Source organism: Coffea arabica, chromosome 7e (genome assembly GCF_036785885.1).
Source record: "Coffea arabica cultivar ET-39 chromosome 7e, Coffea Arabica ET-39 HiFi, whole genome shotgun sequence".
NCBI lineage: Eukaryota > Viridiplantae > Streptophyta > Magnoliopsida > Gentianales > Rubiaceae > Coffea > Coffea arabica.
Window position 1 is genome coordinate 21,519,423 of NC_092323.1, and position 22,970 is coordinate 21,542,392.

At 36.6% G+C, this 22,970-nt stretch overlaps 3 protein-coding genes across 4 annotated transcripts; all 3 read right to left on the minus strand.

Annotated features, from left to right (window-relative positions):
- Positions 1-709: 709 nt before the first annotated feature.
- Positions 710-14,963, minus strand: LOC113700376 (replication protein A 70 kDa DNA-binding subunit B-like). 2 transcript variants are annotated; one of them, XM_072059698.1, is made up of 14 exons: positions 14,433-14,963; positions 14,138-14,301; positions 13,994-14,037; positions 12,319-12,453; positions 11,685-11,751; positions 5,094-5,249; positions 4,007-4,277; positions 3,816-3,903; positions 3,598-3,722; positions 3,391-3,469; positions 3,173-3,305; positions 2,913-3,070; positions 2,720-2,840; positions 710-1,417 (listed from the first exon to the last, which is right to left on the minus strand). In XM_072059698.1, exons 6-14 carry the CDS (start codon positions 5,241-5,243, stop codon positions 962-964), a joined length of 1,581 nt encoding a protein of 526 aa, XP_071915799.1. In that variant the 5' UTR covers positions 5,244-5,249; positions 11,685-11,751; positions 12,319-12,453; positions 13,994-14,037; positions 14,138-14,301; positions 14,433-14,963; the 3' UTR covers positions 710-961. The 2 variants fall into 2 exon arrangements, with proteins under 2 accessions (XP_071915799.1, XP_027076609.2); XM_027220808.2 differs by lacking the exon at positions 12,319-12,453.
- Positions 5,346-8,681, minus strand: LOC113700711 (uncharacterized). The gene has a single exon (XM_072060076.1). It carries the CDS (start codon positions 8,679-8,681, stop codon positions 5,346-5,348), a length of 3,336 nt encoding a protein of 1,111 aa, XP_071916177.1.
- A 2,815-nt stretch (positions 14,964-17,778) lies between the features above and the next one.
- LOC113700712 (putative late blight resistance protein homolog R1A-3) lies at positions 17,779-21,534 on the minus strand. The gene has a single exon (XM_027221170.1). The coding sequence runs from the start codon at positions 21,532-21,534 to the stop codon at positions 17,779-17,781; it is 3,756 nt and encodes a 1,251-aa protein (XP_027076971.1).
- Between the last annotated feature and the right edge of the window lie 1,436 nt (positions 21,535-22,970).

Here is a 22,970-nt window from a genome sequence, read left to right on the forward strand (position 1 = left end):
ACGATTTTCACGGTTCGACCGAATTTTGATTGATTTTTTGACAAAGTCGCGAACAGGCCAGTCCGATCCGATTTCCAAAACAGTGCATAAAAGTGGCTGATTTTGTAGACAAGCATGTCAACTTTGAAAGGCATGTATGATTTTGATGGACTAGAAGTACGCCTAAAAGTTGGAGAAAGATAGAATTGGAAGGAAATGCATGGTCGTCTACTATGACTGTCAACCACTGAGTTTACCTCAATAGCCACCAGGAGGGATTTAAGGCAAAAAAAATCTAAGAATAATGTTATAATATTCCTTTGATCTAGCCTGATCCTTGACACATAAGTCTCCTTAAGCTTCCATTCTCTGTAAATTAAGATAAAATAAATTATATAATTATTATCATTGTCGAAGAAAAAAAAAATTCTACGACTGTCAGAAGCAATCTCTGACTCTCTTGATTTCTCTTACAACAAGTAGCGGGCTCCATTGTTAAAAGCTTCTTGATGTCATTTGATGGGTCAAATGTCGAGTGACCCTACTGGAGAAAAATCTCTCCATTCTAGCTGTCACGTGTCAAGTAATAAGGGTTGCTATAGTGAAAGAGGACCTTTATTTATCGAGTAGGTAGACTAGGGGGTTATCGGCTGTGCTAAGCACAACCTAGGCCCCCTATAATCTGTTAGCAAATAATAACCAATCAAGTATGTAGCTAAGAATATGAGACTAAACAAAACATCACCAATCATTAGTATTGCAACAGATAAAAGAAGATGACAAAAGGTTGACAAGTAGTTTCATAAATAGCTTAACATCTTCAAATATAAAGTGCAATCATAGGCTGCAATTACAAAAGATCACATATTGAGATCCATTAAGGTGCACAAAAGAACAATTTCTTAATGGATGTCAATATTAATGCAGCTGTAAAGTGTTTTAACATTAGCAAAATGAAGAATTCAAAAGGCTTCAAGGAAGTTCAGAGTTCATCGTCACGCTGCTTCTTCAAGGGACTTCCAAGTGCATTGGTGGACAGCAAGGTAGGTGTATTAGCTTCAGCAGAATCCAAACCAATTCCAGGAGGCACAGTTCCAAAAACCAAGGCCCTCTTTGATGTTGTCACTGCAGGCGGCAGTTCATTTGCAGCAGTAGATGATTCAGCAATGGCATCAAGGATCTTTTTGGTTGATGGACTGAAAAATTCAGTCTTCTTGGTAGGCTGCAGGACAGTAGCTTGCTGGTCTGGAATTATTTCATTGGCTTCTGCAGTTGTGATGACCATTGGAATGTGAGCTGATTCCTCAGCAGTGTATGCCTTGACAATATTATACTTGCCTTCCTTCTGGCCTTGATAATCTGACTCATAGTAGCGAATGAAACACACAATTGCATGCTTTTCAAGTGCAGATGCTAGTTCAGCAGAAAAGTTAAGCTCCTGAATTTTTTTTGTTTTAAAGTATAAATAATTAGCAATGATATTTAAATTCTGAGTAACTTCATGCTGTATAAATAGAACTGGATCCAGGCATAAGTTATGGAAGGAAACAAAACATATTATACCGAAGAGATTATGTTACTATCATAACACTTTTACGTGGAAAGAGCAGCATTGATACCAAAGAAAAGAAGCGTAAGAATCAGATTATTCGATAGTTATTACCATTAGAGCTCAATGAACTAAATAAGACTCTTTTTTTTTTTTTTTGTATTCGGGTAAAGGCCTAAGAAGGCTGAATTTTTTTGAGTTCATTTGGCGCATTAATATAGACCAGGAAAAACAACAAAGGAGAGATGTTCCAGGTGTTGTATGAACAGAAAGTCACTTGGTGAGAAGAAGGCAGAACTATTTGACTGATTATCTGGATGAAAACGAAATCTACCAAAGTGTGGTTTATTTTTAGCAGGGGTGGATGATCAGACAGCTGAGAAGCTATAAAATACTTGGGAGCTGGGACTGCCATTGATCTCCACTAAGTTCAAATTCGAATGCAGTTGTTATAATCAGTTTTGAGTGGCATATATGTTAATTGGGCAAGCGTGTTCATACTCCTTAGTAGTTTTTTTTTTTTTCCTATGGTCTGGAGAGATTTAGGATAATTTTATAGCTAGATAAAAATGGTCAGATATTTAGGGGTGAGATGGATCCGCTCTGTCATGGTAAACAAATGTAGCTTCTGGGACCTTAGAATCTCTACCTAGTGCTTCTGGATATGGAGGAATATCCTTTAGCTCAGACATTTGTACAACTCCTGATTAGTTTCGATATTGGTGACGGGAAGAGCATCTCATTCTGGTTTGATAACTGGTTTCCTTGGTAAAGGCTATCTAGAAAATTAAGGCTATCTAAGCTATCCAGAGTGGTTGATTTGATACAGGAATTGGACTACTGGGAGAAGGTTTTGAGCTCAGGTGTGAGAGTGCAAACAGTGTTCCAACTCTAACTGCATTCTCATGTATAGGCAGGACTTTGTAAGGTGGAATGTGTTAAATTAGCCTCACACAACAGTAAGTATTTGACAGTTTGTGGCTTCAGTAACTAATAGAAAAGGCTACAAGCATGAAAGTTCAAATTAGCAGGCAAACCAACTGGCTGAGCATCACAGACAAAAAACAACCAAAAAAATGGAAAACAAAGATGAAAGTGGCAATTCCATATAGGAAATTATAATTGACAGCAGAAATATAGGCACATGAAGTTCATTGCAGCAGAAATATAGGCAGAAGATTGTTAGCTCACCTCAGTATGAGCTTCCCAGAATTGAAGTGCTGTAAATGGGATAAGCTTTTCAGCATCAAGGCCAAAGATAACGGTATTTATGGAGCCCGTACCATCATCAACAGCAATCCCAACTCGGGTCCTATTACATATTGGAAATAAAATATTATATTCTAATTCATTACAAGAGAGGGAAAGTTAATTCGGTAATTACCTTGCTATAACTTTGCTCTCTTCTTTGCAAGATGAGCATCTCATAACCCATCCTACGTCAACATTGATAGCCTTTTGGCAGTTCTCACATGCTTCAAACCAGAATTTTTGTTGTCCAGGGGACAAGCTGATTTTGCCGGTTATCCAAGCTGTTTTCACCTAATAGATGTTTTTGTAAACAGAAAGAAGAACATATGAGTTTTGCATTATTTTGGATGGGTAAAAGATATAAATCAGGTCATAAACGAAAAAAGAAGATACATCTTTGAGTGTGTTGAGTGCATTGGCTACACTGATGATGTCTTTAGAACTTGGAGGTGGCAGCAGCTTAGATGAATCTTTGTATGCCATTTGTTGTATCAATTCTGCAATTTCTTCTTTATTTGCATTATACCTATCCAAGAAATGAATGCAACGGACAATAATTTATCAAAAGGATCTAGAAAAGTTTAAGTAAAATGATCAAAGAACATGCGTACCAATCTTTGAGTGCATTTGCTTCAGAAGTGGGAGGATTAATCAGAAGGCCACTCCCAGGCTTGGTTGTCAGGGATAAGTCTAAGAGTAAAAGCAATAATTTTCATTAAGTAATAGAGCAATTTAAAAGACAGTGATAGGCTGAGTTATTGTAACTGGATGACTATCATTGAAGTATAAGCTGTTAAAAGTATATTAACTTCACTTACAATTAAAAGTTGTGATTTTCAGCTTCATGCCAATGATAACGTTGGCATTCCCAATACTGTTTGCAAGCTGTGTTCCCTGATTTTGTTCGAACTCATTCCAAAGAGTAAGAAGCATTGGCTTTTTCCTTTACAAAGAAGAGGAAAAACAGGGGAAAATGTGAATGGAACAATTTTATGCATTGAATAGGAATATGAAAAGTAAGGTCTATATAACTAACTCTTCATTCACAACAATGAAGTCTCTTGTTGTACACCCGTTATTCTGTTCCTTTGTCGCAAATGCAGTGACAACAACAGCTTGTAAATCTTAGTACAAACCAAAAGAGAAGAGGTTAGATGTGTTTGAATAGCTAAAGAAAATATGAAAATGAATTTATATTTCAATTAGTAAAGCATAGATATAACTTACTCTGAACATTCTCTGTGTCTGCGAACCTAAAAAGGTCTTCAAATTTGGTGAATTCAAAAGTGCATGGTAGCAGTGGTGGATTTGGTTCGACATACTCTTCAACTAATGTCTTGTTATGAAGCACCCATGAGAACTGATAGTCACTAACTTTATACTTTGCATCCTGTTTTTTGACAGTCCCACCAGTAATATAGTATCGCTTGAATGGTTGAAGCAGATTAGAAAAATAGCGAATGTCATTTCCATAAATGACAGCTGAAACCAGAGTCCCCTGTTCGTAGAAAGAACCAAGATGAGCAATATTAACCAAAAGGCTGAAGTAGAACACTTAAGGTAAGAAACATACAACAGCAAGTATCCAGGGGTTTTTTTTTTTTTTTAAGGAGGAAGAGGGGGAAGAAAACATATAACAGCAATGTTTGAGTTGGAAGAAGCAAACCACTAAGAATAACCAGAGACATTTATGAAGCAAAATGGTAGAAAAATGAGAACAGAATTTGACAAGAGACTGCTATCAATTAATGTTATCAACAGACTGCCATGCTTTGCCTCAATTCTCTATAAAGGGAAAGAAAGTATTTCAGATACAGGGATATGTAACAGGAGAAAACGTGGGACTCTTCGAAAGAATCGAAGCAGAAAAAATCTAAACGCTTTCTGTATAGATACTTTAGCAGCTATTGGTCACGTTAGTAGCAGGATTTTTTTGAGATTCTTTTCCTTCTTGAAAATTTCAAGAAGTTCTCTGTACTTCGTAAGTCCAGAGGAGTAAAATTGGGAACAGGTAAACTTCTGTATTTTGTTTTAGTCATTGAACGCACATTGAGGCACTCAAATGCATCTAAGCTGTAACATTTTCAAATCACTATATATGATCTCCCATAGAGAAAGTTATACTGATTAGGCATATATCATTGGTTAATAACAAGTCTTGGAATATTATAGGGTAGAATCATGTAAGTTAAATCAGAATTTTACTATAGTCAATTGGCCTGAAATGAAATTGCACAGAGGATGATTAATGATCTGGACATGTTGATGATTTAGGAAATGTTAAATTGCCAAGATTAGTTTGAGCTTATATTACCTCAGAATCTGTTAACACGAGACGCTGAAATCTGATAGGCGGCGATCTGTTACTGGTTAACACGTGCGATTTCTCCACAACTTGCACAAGCACTGTCCACCTTCTCATCTTGTCGTTGACTTCATGCACTGATAGACATCTCCTTGCCATTGTTATCTATAATAATGAGAGAGACACATAATCAGTTTGTAAGTTAAAAGAGAAATTCTGGAACATTCAGGAAAGTTGAAACTGAATCCTAAAACAACATATTTACTTGGCAGCTATGCGAGAAGTTTCAAGAACTTCTCTAAATACAATATTTTTTGTCTGGTCTGTTCTAGGCTTGTCAAAAAAGGGAGGTTTAATGAGCACTTTGACTTGAGAAGCAGTTCTTGCTCGTGATAATGCAACATAGAGCTGGCCATGGGAAAACACCGGTTCCTTCAAATAGATACCAACATAATCAAGTGTTTGTCCTTGAGCTTTGTTTATTGTCATGGCAAAGCACAAGCGAATTGAAAATTGAGTCCTTGTATATGGAATAGGATATTGTTCATCAGTTGGAGGTTGTAAGGGAATTCTATGGATGAAGACATCTTTTCCAGCAAAATCTCCTACAGCTATTTGAGCATGAATGACATATTTGCTCAAACTTTTACAAATTAATCTTGTTCCATTGCAAAGACCCTCAGTAGGGTCCAGGTTCCTAAGTAATATCACAGGAACACCAGGTTTCAAGATTAGCTTATAGGGTGGAAGGCCACTGGGAGATAAGGAGTTTAAAAAATCTTCATATTGAACTTGGTTATTTGGATTCAAAGCTCGGTCGAAACTCAGATATTCTACTGCTGTACCTGGAAATTTATCAATTAAGATATCATTCACTTCATCCACAAAATGATTCTTTGTAGTGAGGATTGCTCGATTTAATGGCAAGGCAGGATTTTCTGATCTATAATGGATGTGGGGATAAACCACATCTATCAGGTCATGAAGTGATGCATTCTGTGAACCGTTGCTAACCAAAATAGAAGAAGGCAGGTGTATGAGACTGTCATCTTCAGTTTGGTCAGTGCCATCACCAACCCTTAATAAGTAATCGGTGAATGAGGGATCAAATCGAGCCCTCATGTTTTGTGTGAGCTCTAATTTTTCAAGAGCTGGCCAGATAGGGGAATTAATCAAAGAAGCAGCAATGGTTTCAGGTTGGCTTCCCTTACGAACTACTGGTAAGGTTTGCCTGAAATCACCCCCAAGAACAATTACTTTCCCACCAAAAATCTTATCTGAATTCATAAGATCTCTAAGAAAATCATTTAAAGCTTCAATCGCAGATCTCTTGCACATTGGAGCCTCATCCCAAATAATTAATTTGCATTCCTTAATCATACTTGCCAAACTGCTTTGCTTACTAATTTTGCATGCTCTACCCTGTGAGGTATCAATTGGTATTTTAAACCGAGAATGAGCAGTTCTACCTCCAGGTAGTATTGATGCAGCGATACCTGATGTGGCTGTCGCTAATGCTATATATCCCTTTGATCTAATATCAGCTAACAACGCTCTATAAAGAAAAGATTTTCCAGTTCCACCAGGGCCATCAACAAAAAATGCACCACTCTTATTTTCATAAACTCTTTTAGATATAACTTCAAATGCATGCGTTTGGTTCAGATTAAGCAAAGAAATTGCATTTAAGTCCTCTTCAAGAACTTTTATGTTTTTTTCAGCCAATACATCTCTTGTTTGGTTGTCTACATCTGAGAATGAGAAATTATTAGGAAGTAAGCCAAACGAAGCTATATTTTTTCCCATTGACTGTAGAAAACCATTTATTTGCTCTAAAACTTTTCGTTTGATTTCTGTAGGAGACAAAGAAGTATTTCTCATGAAATCTTCGGACATGACAGCCTCAAATTTTGTCCATAGCTGTTTGGGGTCATTAGGACAGGAATAAACTAATAGCGTAGCAAAAAGGCGTCTCATTTCATAAGGCATATGAAAAAGAGACGCTTCTTGTAGGCAAATTTCCTGACTATTATCATTCTCAAGAAGGCCACGTAAGAGAGCTGCTTCACGAAAGGTGGTAACTTGCACTCCATTGTGAGTCATTAAGTCTTCAAAAGACTTTGGAGCACGAACTTTAGACAAAAGAAGTCTAAGGTAATATCTTTCTCCCTCAGATGGATGAGCTGTATTTATTCGGCCTATAGAATCTCCCCTATCTCTAATTTTCCAGCGTTTTTCTTTAGCTAACCAGACAAAATGGTCTGGAAATTGAGCGTATGTGCAATTTAGTTCTTGTGCAACTGAATCTGTTCTATTCATATAGAAAAATTCAGTCAACATTGTCTTCCTATTTCTTGGATTTTTGACTATGTTATTTAAATTCTCATGCTTCTTGAAGTGAATTGGCTGAAAATTTGGAAGATGCAATTGAAGGTGAATGATAGCTGGTTTAATTTCTCCCATGGAAAAGCGAAATAGTCTCCAAACAGCTTCAGGCGGGGAAACCCACCGAGCTGCCTGGTATTGCTGAATTTCATCAATCTGATTGTTTGGATTATCAGAATTGATATGGAAACTGATTCGATCATGGCCTTTGCAGATATACTTGTAAATATATTTGACAGCCTGAATTGTTGAGCAGATCTCAACATTAATGTGGCAATTGAACTTAGCAAGTAAATATGCATTATGAGGAACAACCCATGTATTATCAAGTTTTTGTTTTCTGACTTTAATCTTAACACCATTGTTTCTTCTTCGATATTGTGGATAGGAATCTAGTGTCTGAATTGTATGCTCAGAATACTCTTTTGGATAAGAATTTTTACAGCAGCCATGCTTAGTCATGCAAACATTTGATGGGTTCAACACACCACAAGGACCGTGCATCATGTGTTTTTTAACCATTCTGTACAGGTGCGGATATTTTGTTTTATCTGGAATTTCTGCACTCACAATTTTATCATATTCATCAGGGATGAACATTTTGTGCTGAGGCTTTAAGATTAAAAGAAAATGAACATGTGGCAGGCCTCTTTTTTGAAATTCTATCACATATGTATAGGCTGCCACTTCTCCAAAAATATTTTTCTTCAAAAGTTCATTCTTTAATTCTTCTAGTTTAGCACGAAAGACCCTTACAACCAAATCTGGTCGATTTTGGGCTTCCTCTGTTGGCAATAAATGTTCTTTTATTTCCGGCCAATTGGGATTGCAAGTCATGGTCAAGAATATATCCGGCTTGCCAAATTTTTGGACCAAAGTCATTGCATCTATGTATTTTCTTCTCATATTTCTTGGTCCTCCAATAAAGCTAGCTGGTAAAAATACTCTTTGACCGACATTTGCTGCCCGGACTTCACCAGTACCTATTGAGTCTACTATACCTTGTAAGAATTCTTTTCTAAATTCTTCTTGCTGGGTTCTCAAATAATCTAATCTTTGTGATTCAAGTTTAACATACATATCAACAACATATTGCTGAAATAGCCTACCAAAGTGCAGTAAGAAAGATTCATCATCATTTCTCATTTGCAATTTATAGGCATAGTATTCACGGATGGAAACGAAATCAGGATCGCCGTCTATTCCTGCCATTACTGGTTGAAGGAATTTAGAAAAAAGGTTAATGAGGCTGGTATGCTAAAATTAATAGAATACAGGTGGAAAAGATTTATTCTACTTACAGTCTTGTTCCATTTGTATTAACTCTTCAGCAGTAGAAGCATTCATTGGAGAAATAGAAATTTGAGCATCCCTTTTCCTAGTCTTTTTTTTGTGCACCTTTTTCCCGTGTTTTTTAATCCCTTGATGCCAACCAGCTTCACCAAAAGGAAGCAAAAGAGGGTACTGGAGAGGGTCATAACAGCCATAGTAATATTGGATATTGTGTGAATGGCCACCATGGGTGTACACTCGAATATCTCGACGGCTTGTTTCTCCATTTTCTTCTCCTTCTACCCATAAAGCAGCAACTTGGGACACTGTAGGCTTATTGAATACTCTTTGGTCTAAACCAGGGTGTGTTCGTAAAACAATGCGATAAGTATCAAGGTTATGAACTTCTCTCAAGCCGCGAAAGAATCTAGCATAGGGATTTTGCTGCATGAGATTCATGGTTTTTTGGAGAATACTCTCAGTTAATCTTGGGTAGGCATCTAATCGATTTGCTAATTCATTTTCACTGTCATGAAAATAGAATTGCAAATTTTTTGAGGTCTCTAAATCATTGATGAAATGATAGACCTGACCTTGCACTTTAAAAGTATAAATGCCCTTATTTCTCTTAGCCAAATCTTTATCACATTTTACTCCAAAGGAAGTGAAAGCAAATGTGTTATTAATTGTTCTAATACAGGTTCTAAACAGTTGAGCTTCCTCAGATGTTGACATCAGAAGTTCTTTTAGAACAGTTGGGATTGAATTGCTAGCTAAAATAACATCCCCATTAGAACAACAAAAATTTGCTGTTTCATGAGCAAATTTTTTTGCACTACAATGGGGACAGTTGCGTTGGCGAGGAAGCAGATCAGCAGCAGTAGGAATGTGGTTTAAGACCTCCCGACCTATTTTTGGCGTTCTTGCTATAATCGACAAGGAAAAGATATCTAGTTATTCATTTTGTGTAATGCAGGGAAGTAGAAATTAGCAAACTGAAGCTAGTAAGACATTGAAAAGTTCACAAAACCTGCACGCTTTCTCTTAGGCTTTACTTGGTTTGATTGGAGTATGGCTCTATCTATTCCTTCAGTGTTTGCTACTGAAACTGGATAGAATATGGTATAAGTTAAACAAAAGCGCTAAGGGGTGTAGTGGGTTAAAAGTCTATGTTTATGGGAAAGGTTTATCTAAGGTTAAAGTTTTTTCATGGTAGACTAAAGGGTTGGAAAACACTGTTTGTAAAAGGATGATGATTCCAGTAGCTAAGTGAATTGTTCTAAATGTGAAAAGGTCATGAAAATTGTATAAAATTAATTTTATAGTTTAGAGAATGATAAGTTAGAGTAATTGATTTAATTTTAAGATTGAAGGCATAGGAAGCTGGAATTTATAAAAAAGGCTTTAAAAGACAAAACGAGTTTAAAATAAAATCACATAATATTTTTAATGTTACAGACCTATTTTGGTTGACAGTGAATAGAAGGCATATACTTTTTACAAAAGCTTAAAATGGCTAACTTGGAAAATATGCAGAAATTAGTGAAAATAATGATATGAAAAGAATACTGGTATGAAACTGTATGAGCTTAACTGTTCGATGACCTGTTAAAATACGGGCATGAAAAAAGTACTGGTATGAAACTGTTCGGTGAGCTTAACTGTATGAAAGTTCAGTTAAAATAGGGATTCAGGCAAGCACCTGTGGATTCATATTGAATTGATTTTGATTGCACAGTATCCACTGCAGGGATGGCAACAATTGAAGGAAGAGGAAGTTGAGGTTTGGGAGGCGAACTTTTAGATGTCTTTTTTTCTTGGCATCTTTTATGTTTTAGTATCACAGATCTTTGCCTTCTATTATTTGCTGCAACGGGATTTTTTGTTGCCAAGAGTTCAGATGGCGCATTGACCATTGAATGCACCATATTTGAACTTGTAAACAGCAAAGTAGCTGGGTTCACAGGATGAGGCATACCAGACTCAATAGGGTGAGTCACAAGCCTAGAGCAGCTAGCATTTTCAGCTTCTATTTGCTCTGTTTCATGCATACAATGCATCTGCAATATATCAGGTTCTAATGTAGGATGATCCTCTTTGTTATAGGCTATACTGGAAGGCTCAAGTGGTGCAAATATAAATGGCATATTCATGGATGCTTCTGTGTCATTTGAATTGGTTGGCAGGATAGAATGGACATTCGGGCGGCTAAGAAGAAACGGCTGATTTGATTCCAACGATATGGAGTGAAGCAAGCCATCTTTCTGGGTTTTTTTGCTTCTATATCCCATATTTTTTTCGCTTCCATTATTTCTTATAGCAAGAAATTGATTGTGTAGAAATGGAAGTGATCTACTCATAGATAGTTGGCTGTCATTGGGACCTATAGGAAGCAAGTGAGGAACATTAATTACATTTGAGGGTCCCGAGGCACGAAGCCGCGACAGCCTATCTAATCGTTTTTGCCTCCATCTTTGAATAGCTTGTTTTCTATAACTAACTTTATCCATATTTTTGAGTCACCTCAAATGGAGGAATACCAGTAGCATTCTCAGAAGGCTCGTTTGTGACAAAATATATAAGAAAAGAAGGATGCTAGTCCATCAAGGTAGACAGGATAAAATAGCTAATGGAACTTCTCTAATGTAATGGCTGACTATCAGATATCTCGATGACAATTTAGTCAATCATATAATTGTTCTATATTATATGATTGTTTATATACTCTTGTGCAAACAATATTAGACAATCAAATAAACAGAAAGCAACCACAGAATAAATGTAAAACCAACTGGACATACGACTAAGCAGAGGTGAAAGGCACTGAGTATATAGAGGCATCAAAGTCTAATAGCAAAAGCATAAAAAAACATGAGCTAAGGAGACAATACAGCTAAGAACAGGTTTTTTTGTGTAAAAGTCAGGCTGAAGCATTAGGCATACCTGGTAACAGCAACGATAAATCAGATAGGGAAATGCAAAAAGCTTTGCGCCTAGGATGAGGTGTAGACTATCCAAGCAACAAAACACAGGGAAAAAGAAATATCAGGGAAAGAGCATAGACAAAAGGGGGGGAAAGAAAAACAGTAAATGATAATGCTTGCATTAGTTTGCTATATGAGCTGTTGACCTATAAAGTTGTAATCAATTTAGATACATTAAGATGTTCCAAGTATGGGTTATAAGTTCATGATGCCTGGGAATTGGGATTAGCATCCATTACTGTAATCTATTTAAATTGCTGATAAAATGATAATTGTCCATGGCCTATATTAAGTGGTAATTCTGGAGAGGAGAAAAAAGATAAGTTACTAAAGAAATATGGAAAATAAGAACAGAAAACAAATACAGAGCTGCTTCAAAGTTAAATAAGGTATCAATTAATGAAGTTCAGTTATAAAGATAAGAAAATGTACTCTACTCTCCAAGGCACAGAATCAAGTTTGAAAAGGACATTAAAGTATGTTCATTATACCAAAGGACATCAAAATCAGAAATGAGTATTGCAGCTTTATGACCTTAAGAAATCCATTTAGTCCACAAAAACAAGACCGACTCTCATAAATGGCACTTTCACCTTTGTCAAATACATGAATGATTAAAAGCAGCCAACTCCTCAATCCAAGAACTACATCCTACTGGAATTTGTTGCCTTCCTGATTCAGCTCGAATGGTAGTCAAATTAATGCTATTAGGGGACCCAATGATACACCTAGATAAGATTAGCATATAAATTTACACATACTTCTGCAATTTCAAGCCAAAAAATAGTCTGTATATACTTGGGATAAAACAGGCATAATAACCTAAGGTGTTCAACTGATAGCCATATAAATGAGTGAAAGAGCTTTGAGTAAAAAGACTACAATGAATAACAGACGAAGAATGGGCTACATACAATATCCTTAAAAAATAACCATTGAGCTTTTCATTGAACCAGACAAGTGTAGCTTAAACGAAACAGCAAGCAAGGAACACACTAAGTAAGCAATTAGAAACAGGAAGTACAAAGTCTTAAGCTGCTTAACCAATAGGCATTTAGATCAGTAATAAAAAAAGGCTGGTCAGCTTAATGTTATCTTAAAAATAGATAAGCACTCCCATTCCTGATTTAGAACAACAACAGGTCACATATATCAGACATGTATATTGTAAGAAAAACTAACTTAGAGTCTGTATAGCTTCATTGTGATTAAAGACCAAAGCATCAGTACCAGGAGGTTCGAAATGACTTTGGTGGATAAAATCTGTTATTGATGTCCATCACTACAATCTTTTTTCTAGTGTGTATATAGCAATTTGACTATTTGATAGAACACCCATTATATGCAAACCAATAGGACAGCTCAGTTATTTAGAATAACATCAGCAAATGGGTGAACAGCTTTTAATTCTGAGCAAAAAATTGTTATTTAGTCTATCCTAGGCATGAGATACCAACCAAAAAAAAAATCTAAGCTTGAGATAATCAAGCTGTCATAGACATATTGAATGCCTATTGTCTAATATGACTTGACATTTTCGAGAGCTTTTGCTTACTTTAGCTACCTGAAGATCATACATTAGAGTCAAGCTGAAATCTTAGCTAAAATTTTAGTAACAGGCATTCAATATGTCTATGACAGCTTCATTTGGTAAAATTTTAATGCCACTAATTTCTGCATATTTTCCAAGTTAACCATTTTAAGCTTTTGTAAAAGTATATGCCTTCTATTCACTGTCAACCAAAATAGGTCTGTAACATTAAAAAGATTATGCGATTTTATTTTAAACTCGTTTTGTCTTTTAAAGCCTTTCTTATAAATTCCAGCTTCCTATGGCTTCAATCTTAAAATTAAATAAATTACTCTAACTTATCATCCTTTAAACTATATGCCATTCACAGTTTAAGGCCAGAATATGATAAAGATAGCATAGAATCAACTATTCCACACACCCTATAATGCATCCTTTACAACCCAATATTCATTGTTTAAACTGGTACTCAGCAATAATTTTGTTAGGCCATGTCTATAAGAAAGTTTTTTAATCAAATATTTCAAATTAACAAAATCACCTGCTCAAATAAGCAATCGTTTGTTTCATAAAGGATAACACAAAACAAACAGCACCAATAAACTTAAAATAAATGAAGCAGAAACTGAAGAAAAACTACAAAAAAGAAAAGGGAAAGGTGAAATTTCACTTATGAAAATATAGGCACTCAAAAAAAGAAAAGCTGTGGATAGATTGAAGGAAGACAGCAAACTGACCTTCAAGTTAAAAGGTTGGTCGAAGGAACCGCAGCAAAAGGAACCTATCAATTGAAACATATATCTGTATATTAGAATTTATTAATCTGAGAACCATTCATAAGAGGAAAATTTGGGGGGAAAAAGGGGGAGTTTTTTTCTCACCAGAGAGGCTCCAAAGAACAAGGTGTAAAGGCTCGGAGGATTTTGATTGCAGCTCACAAAGCAGAGGAGGCAGCACGATGCACTGTTAAATACGTGCATCCCATTTCGTCAGCCGCTGGAAAAGGCACAGGCTAAGTGGATAGGAACGCTACTTCGCAGCATAACTGGAATAAGGGAAAAATCACATCCAAGCAGATAATTGTAATCGTAATCATACGGATGATGAAGGTTGAATAGAAAGCATAATTTAGGCGGAAAATTGAACACCAAAGCTGATCAAAATAGAATGGCATACCTAACAAAAAGTTCCCCATTTCACTCCTCGGAAGTACAACTATCACGTGGGGCTCCAAGAATTCGGCAACATGAGACGGAATTGATACAGAAATAGGTTAATTGGATATCAGAGAAAGAGGGAAAAACAGCTAGTGTAAGCAAAGCAGTTGACCTGCACCCAATTCTTCTGCTCTGAAGTACAAAGACCATGTGAACGGTCAGCAAATGAAGCGGCTGCAGGAGTAGCAGCTGACCTGCTGGCTTAAAGAAGGAAGCAACAAAACCCATCGCTCAAATCATGGAAAATCCAAACTTTTTGCGGCTGGAATTGGGGATTGCTCAGGACAGATGCGCCGAATTTGTGCTAAGAATAGCCGTGCGGCAGAGGAAAGGGAGGAAATGGGTTCAACGGCAATTTGGGAAAGAGATGCTGGGTTTGGTAGCATAGCTGGTTGGGACTGGAGTTGCTCAGAATAGGTAGGCTGAATTTTGCACAGAATAGGCTCCGATGCAATTTGAGGGGTCTTCAATGCAATTTGAGGGGAATGCAATTTGACGGGAAAACGGGGCAATAGCAAAAGAAGGAAAACAAATAGAAGACTAAACAACTTGCCACTTGTCAGATACATAACAAACCACGTGGCAAGAGGAAAGCAAAGCATTAAATCTGGCTCTTTTCTTATATACTAGGTAGATATAGATATTTTATTATAAAAAAGGTTAAACTTGAAAAAGGAAAAAGTATTGTCAAAGAATTCGAATATAAGATCTCTAATTTTAGGGTCTCGGCCTTCCTGGGTAGCTCAGCCGGTGACCACATGCGGTAGTATCCCGTAGGTCACCGGTTCGAGTCCCAGTAACGAAAATGGGGTAACCCAACAACCCGAATAAGGGTTGGGGCCTGAAGTGGGACCAGGTCCTTTTTTTTGACAAAAAAAAAAAAAAATTTTAGGGTCTCAATTTTAGTTACTAAATTAAAATCTTCTCAGCTGATTGCACTTAGATCTAATATGACACACGAGAATTCCATCATTTATTTATACATGAAAGGCCTCTTAAAAGTAATACGTAAAAGACCTTTTAAAACTAATACAATTTATAGAGTTTTTTTGTAGGGATATTTTTTCTAATTTATTATTTGGGAAAAAAAGAGCAAAAAACAACATAGGAACACAATTGCATATTTTATTACAAAAAGACAATAAACTCATTAAAAAAATATTGTTGGTAAAAAAAATATTTTGTGATTATTATTATGCATTGAAATCATAGCAATAGCATTCAAATAGCAAAGGAAAATAAACCCCCGCAAAAAAAAAAAAAAGAAAAGGATATGAATTGTTAAAAAAAAAATATAATTCCATCCAAGAGGTTAAAACAAAAAAAATAGATTGCACCTGTATCTATTTTTGCTTCTGGCGGAGGATAGGGTGGAACTTAAAAAGCAAATAAGGGACAAGGAGATTTATACTTAGAACCTCTAATTTCTAGAATCTCAATTTTAACTACTAAACCAAGGTCTCAAAGACTGATTGCACCTCTGTGTCATTTATTTATACATGAAAGGCCTCTTATTTCTTTTCCTTAATTTGAAAAAGTGAAGGCCTTAACAAAACTCCGGGCACAAATTAATACAAACTTGTTGCAAAGTGGGTAAAAGAATTTGTGAATAATTTTTTCTCTAACTTATTATTAAAAATAGAAAGAAGACAATTGAGTAATACAATTATATATTTTATTATAAAAAATCTCACAAAAAATTACAATTTAGAAAAATGATCATGACAAAGGTGCAGTAAAATGGGTAGTTAAAATCTAGGATGATTTTTTTTTTCTTAATCTATTATTAGAAAAAAGCAGTAAACAATACATTAACACAATGGTATGTTTTATCACACAAAAAAAGAATAAACGCGCACAAAAAATTCCGCACTAAAAAAAGGATGTCTTTTTCGATTATTATTACATAAGCAATAGAATTCAAATAACAAAAAAAAGAAAGAATAAAACCCCACAAAAAATAGAAAAGGATATCAATTGTATATAAAAAAACGAAAAAGGTATAAAAGAAAAGGAAAAATAACAACCCCATCTAGCAAGGGGAAAAACAGGATCGTATTTGTGCAATAAGCATTCCAGTAGCAGTGCAACTATTACTACTACCTATGAAAGGTAAATAACAGTAATAATCATAAGATAATAATAGTAATATAATAATAAACGTAACAATACGGTAAGCAATTTAACAGCAACAAAGTTTTTGGGAAAAAACAAAGGAACAAGAACGGGAAAAAAGAGCAAAACCGGTAAGAAATATAAGAAGAACAAAAAAAGAGCAAAACAGAAGGAAGCATTCCATCCAAAAAGAAAAAGTACCACGCAATAATAAAGAATTTGGTAGGCGCAATTTCTTTGGCAAACTATTTTTCTCATTTTAGGAGAAAACTACATATTCTATTATAATAACAAAGTTAGGATACTTAATTTCTGCACCCTTATCTTTAGTTACTAAACTAGGACGTCGTCAGCTGATTACATTGGTTATTAAATCATACATAGAAGGCCCTTTATTAAATTCCATGATTCATCAAAGACCTCTCAAAAGCACCACAATTCATAAAGAATTTTCGGAAGAGTAATTTTTTTGACAACTTATTATTCAGGAAAAAGGAGAAAATAACATAATGGTACAACTGAATATTCTAATAATAATAATAAAACTAATAATAACCGTAATACACATACTACAAAAAATAATAACATGGCAAGCAATTAAATAGCAGCAGAGTTTGGGGGAAAAAAGGGGAAAAAGAAGAGGGGGGAAAAAAGGAAATCCAGCACCACGACAAATATAATATAACATAACAAGAAGAATAAAATGAAGAAAAGAAGAAAACAAAAAGAACCACTCTATCCAAAAAAGCAACTTCCAATCCACAATGCACGTGACCTGAGCATGCAGGAGGAGGACGACCACCAACTAATTTAAGGGATTTGCACATCATCTTTTTAAGTTGAATTAATCCTACCAAATGTGCATTGTGGAGATGGAGAGGAGCCCAAGTCTCTAATTTAAGCATTCCTTCCCACTTACTATGTAACTTCTTTAATATACAATTTTTTTTTCTTGTCTCTTCTTAATATTTGTTGCAAAAAAAGGGGGGGGGGGGATGCTTTAACATATTAATTAAAGAAGGAAAAGTGTATCTTGCATATAGACTTGTGCTTAGCTAACTATAAGCATCATATCAATCTGTAGCAGAATTTAAAAAAAAAAAAAAAAGAATTGACATTTTATGGCTAGCTGCATCAATTCAACAACAAAAAAGGGGGATTCTCCAGAAATTGCTTTCAAGAAACTTGAATTAGACTTCTTGTGAGGGATATGACTCTCCTTCTTCTTCTTGGCTGGAACTCCGCGCATCAACACAATCTTCAATTATGATCTTTAGAGCCTCATTTCCCATATCTATCTGTTCTTGTTGAATTTGCTTCACTGAACTTGCAAGAGACTCGCGACATCGTTTCACCTCAATCATTTCAAGAGTAGGACATTCCCCTAAACAAGAAGGCACCTCTTTCAACTTCTCACAATCGTGCACAACCAATTTCTCAAGACGGGGAAAATTATCAGAAGATGCAGTCCACCTGCGAAAGTCCCACAACCTTGACAATTTCAAGACTCGGAGCTTAGGGAACTCCCCTTGTTTCATTTCCCATTCTTCCCCAACAAAGGAGTAAAAGAGTAATTTAAGCACTTCAAGATTGGGCAACTTTCCAATTGTTGAGATTTCACTCCATGGCTGCCCATTTTGTTCTAGAGTCAACTTCTTCAAATTCAACGGGAATTTAAATCTGTATCTGCCAAAGTAACACAGAGTAAGTGATTCTAGTCGACTCAAGCAGTCAAACACGAGAATTCCATCTCCAGTACATTTTTCTCTTGATGCCGTCTTCTTACATCTTAGCCTGCAGATGTTTGGTAACTTTGTCAGTATCTTTTGCAAGCTTTGAGAGGAGGGATCAATGGCAAGGCTTAAACTGTCTAAATGATCTAAACCTGGGGATACTTCAAGATTTTCAACAGGAAAAATAAAACCCAAAGTGGAATCTGGAGTCCATAGATGCCTCAATGTCTTAATGTTCCAGATAGTATTGGGTAACAAACAATCAGCTTTGTTTCCTCGTAGCAGAAAAGTTTGTAACCTTGAGAGGTTAGCTATTGCAGCTGGGATGAAATTTACTTTTCTAGTACGAAGAGCCAAGTATCTCAAGTGAGCAAGCGAAAATACTTCCATTGGAAAATGTGCAACAAACTCCAATTCCCCCAAATCCAACACTCTTAGAAGTTCAGGTAACCAAAACCCCAAATCATCCCCCTTAAACAATAACAAACTACGTACATTGGAAAATTCTAGCATTAACTCCCCATTCATTGGATTACAAACTCGGTGGAGGTTGCTTGGGCTAGTAAGAACAAAAGGACCATTCTGACTATGCAAAACATGTAGAAAGTTTTCTTCTTTGGCTTTTTTCACACAAAACTCATGTACCAAATCGTGAAGTCGGCAGGCTTTGGCACCACCCATAGTTCTTTGTTCGGAAACCATGACTAAACTTCTATCAACCAGATCCTTCAAATAGTCATCTGCCACATCCTCTAAGCTCTTTCCTTCAATCTTTCGCACGAAGCCTTCAGAGATCCAGAGCCATAACAACCTTCGGACAGGAACATTTTCATCTTCTTTATATGCACCAAAGTAAAGAAGGCATGGCTTCAAATCATCCGATAAATGACTGTAACTCAGCTCAAGCGTCTTCATGCAGTATTCGTCATCAAGGACAATACTGGAAGTTAGACTCTTCGCAACTTCTTCCCAATAGTCTTCTGCAGTATTATCAAGAATTCCAGCAACAAGAACAACTGTGAGAGGTAAGCCCCTACATAATTTTGCTATTTGAGATCCAGCTTCACCTAATGTCGGAGGAAAACCATCTTTGCCAAATAGCTTTTTCTGCAGCAACGTCCAACTCTCTTCATCAGTAAGGTGGCGGAGATGGTGAGCCTTGGTATCAGGTTTGAATTGCAATTGAATTCTGCTGGTGAAGAGAATCCGACTTCCGTTAGCATCATCGGGCAATGCTCTCTCCAGCAAATTCCATGCCTTAATCTCCCACACATCATCCAAAAAAATGAGATACGTATTTCTCTTTAAAAGTTTGTACAGCTTGTGAACCAAATCACTTTCATCCATCTCAAGATATTCCCCAGGACTTCTAGAAGAAATACTACATAAAAGCTGAACTAACAAACTGTGCATGCTATACACTTGAGAAACAGTACACCGAGCAAGGATATGAAAGTGGCTCAAAATTAATGGATCATTGCAAACTCTATTGGCCAATGTTGTCTTACCAAGTCCAGCCATACCCACAATTGAAACAAAATCCAACAGCTTTGAACCCCTGGTAAGACCATGAATAATTGCCTTTACCTCATCATCAAGACCCACCAGAACTTCATTCAACATTGGGGTGCGACATTTTGACTCAATGCGGAAAGATTTCTGGGTAGTTCTCTGAGCTCCACAGTCATGCATCGTGCTATCATAGGTTTCAAGGGCCTCAGTCCTCAAAAGCTGGATATCTCTAGCAACTCTTTCCAAAAATTCATGTTTATCACCAACCACGATAGAGTCAATGACAAACTCTGCCCTGTGCGCAACCTCCATAACACGACTCCAAAGAGCTTGGAGTTTTCCATTCCGGTTGCGCTGGTCTGCTATCTTGACAAGGAAAGATCTTAAGAATATGAGATCTTCTAGGACTGTGTGGATTTGATCTTTCGGGAATGCAATTGAATCATCAGTCTCACTACAATTTTCTAGTTCCTTCAGATTTTCAAGGAGAAAATCCATAGAGCCCAACTCATTGGTCCTAGGAAAACCAAATGGCGAGAATAATGTCACTGGATCAGTAACTTCTGCCCTAACAAACTTGAGCACTTTAAGCAAATGAAAAAGAGCAAGATCGGTTTCCTTGGCCAAGCCTTCTTCGATTTGATTCACAGAAAGAGAGAAAATTACAACCGCTGCATCACAGGCCACAACTCCAATAAGATTCTTCATTTCATGGGATAGCTCTTTGAACTCCTCCTGATGCCTGAGAAGGATTGTCAGGAATCTTAGCCCCTCAAGGAGTTTTAGTATTTGATTCATAATCGGAACAAGAATATTGGTACAAGATCTCAGCAGCTCCTTAATATTGTGAACGAGACAATCCATAAAGTCAGCTACTAGATGCTTAATCTTCTCCAGATCTGAAATGTCTGATGATCTTGATAACTTTGCAGCCGTCAAGACATGGATGTAAGTTTCTCGGATCCGGGGATCACCGGGATTAATCTTCTCATCTATTAGTCGAGAAATTTGAAGTATCATTTCCTTGCGTTCCTCATAATTACCTATGCCTTTGTTAAACCACCATATAGAAGCTAGGCGTAATGTGTTGATAGACACCACTTCGGCGTGAATCAAGAGATCTATCAATTGCTGACCCTTGACACAGCAAAGCATGGCAAAGCGAATGAAACTCTTCAAGAACATTAGCTTCTCGTTGAGACGTTTGGAATCGAATACGTCAATTTTCACCACATTCTCGGAAACAGAATCGATGAAATCAATAACTAGCTCTGGATCTCGCAGCCAGTAACAGTCCAGCAGATAGTTGATGCACGATTCGTTGATATCTGTTTCGAGAAACAACTTGACTGCTTCCAGGAATATGGTGAGCTCACTTTCAACACGAGTCGAATGAAGCGATCGAGAATGATCCGAGCATCCGCTGCAAGCAAATTCAAGATCTTGCATTCTCCTGGTAATCAGATCTTGAATTCTTGAAGACGTAACATCCTTCTCCTTCTCATCTTGTTCCAAACAGGTTTCATGGTTCCTCCTCCTCCTACACTTTGTCAGATACAGATCAAAGCCTTGTAATAGTCTTACCCCCGTCTGCAGCCTCCAGATAAGATAACCGCACCGTTGGGTTATACCATGCAAGCAGCGAATATATTCTAGAGCGAGCTCAAAGCAACTACGGCTACTGCTGCAGGATATCTCCATTATTGTATCTTCTATTCACTCTGAGATCAAATTTGTATCTTGAACAAACATTAGTTCAATGTTTACAACTTTCTCATGATATGAAAATAGTCAAATGTTGTCGGCAAGACTCCTAATTTTCCTGGCCTGGCCTGTGGATACAATGGGGGCCCTTTCCTGGGGCCTAAAGGGTTAGCTTTTGTCTACTCTCGGCCGAAGTGCGTTTCCAAGCAAACGATGCCAAGTCTAGATGCTAAAGCAGTAAATGTTTCATAATACTTGCTGTCCATTTTCGATACCTACAAAAACTGTAAATAATTTTTACCAGAATGCAAACACAACAGTCAAAACTGCTCATATTATATTAATATCTTGAACCATTTTTTCATCAATACCATCATTATCCTTGCCAATGCCAACTCAATTAGAAGTTTGAGGGCACCTAAAACTCTAGACATATTAAGGTAACATCTAAATCTAATCTAAACTACTTAAAGCCGCGAAGCCTGATGAACAGTTAATTGTGCCGGTTTCACTGTAATTGCGCATCCGATTGCGTCCTTTTTGGTATTTTCGAAACTCCTTTTGGAGCCTCCATGCACCGCTTTTCCTTCTTGTTCCACTTGGAGCCATTTCTTTTTTCTTGCTTTTTTTCCATTCTGCCCTCTTCGCTTGGTTCGTTTGTAATTTGGCAATCAATTTTGTCCTTTTGTTTCTTCCATCTTTTGCTTCGTCCGTTTCCCTTGCTATCTTCAACTGTTCCCCATGCCTATATTGACCTTGCTTTTTTCCCATTGTGCCCTCTTCTCTTGGTTGATTTGTAATTTGGCAATGCATTCCGTCCTTTTGTTTCTTCCATCTTCTGCTTTGGTCGTTGCTGTATCCCGGAGCTCTATATTAACCAATTTCGTTAGGATACTTCAACAAGTAAGAATACAGGTGTTTATACTCTAATTACTCTGTTTGTTGTCAACCATGAGGGTTCTCAAGATTGCAGTAACAAAAAAAAAGGGAAAACTGCATAAATAGGTCTCACTATTGATTTTAGGAGTTTTTCGAAAAAGATGCAAAAATTCATTTTGACTAACTATAATTTTTTTGATTTTTTTTGATACAACATATAATGTACACTATCAAAAAAATGATTGAAAAATATATCAAGAAAATAATTAAAAAATGAAGATAAAATATTTTTTAAATTAGTCCAAAATACAATGGGGCCTTCGGAGGTTTTCAAATAATAAGAAAGTTTTATAACCATGACCAAAACCACTAGGGGTTTAGTGTATTTTACCCTTGAGATCGGAATTGTACCTTGACTAAACTTAGTCAAATATTGTGGGCAAGACTCTTTCTTCTTTTCCTTGTTGCAGCTTGCAAGACTCTTATCGTCATCTATCGGCTGGAGACTTCAGGTCCGTCTAACTCTAGGGATGGCAATTTGTGGGCAACCCGTC

Bases quoted from the DNA above. Each gene is read 5' to 3' on its own strand.
- LOC113700376 (XM_027220808.2), bottom strand. From the start codon at position 5,243: ATGGCAAGGAGATGTCTATCAGTGCATGAAGTCAACGACAAGATGAGA. The intron at 3,071-3,172 runs GTATCTTCTTTT...AACATCTATTAG, and splicing joins CACTCAACACACTCAAAGAT to GTGAAAACAGCTTGGATAAC. The intron at 2,841-2,912 runs GTAATTACCGAA...AATATGTAATAG, and splicing joins GAGAGCAAAGTTATAGCAAG to GACCCGAGTTGGGATTGCTG.
- LOC113700711 (XM_072060076.1), bottom strand. From the start codon at position 8,681: ATGGCAGGAATAGACGGCGATCCTGATTTCGTTTCCATCCGTGAATAC.
- LOC113700712 (XM_027221170.1), bottom strand. From the start codon at position 21,534: ATGGAGATATCCTGCAGCAGTAGCCGTAGTTGCTTTGAGCTCGCTCTA.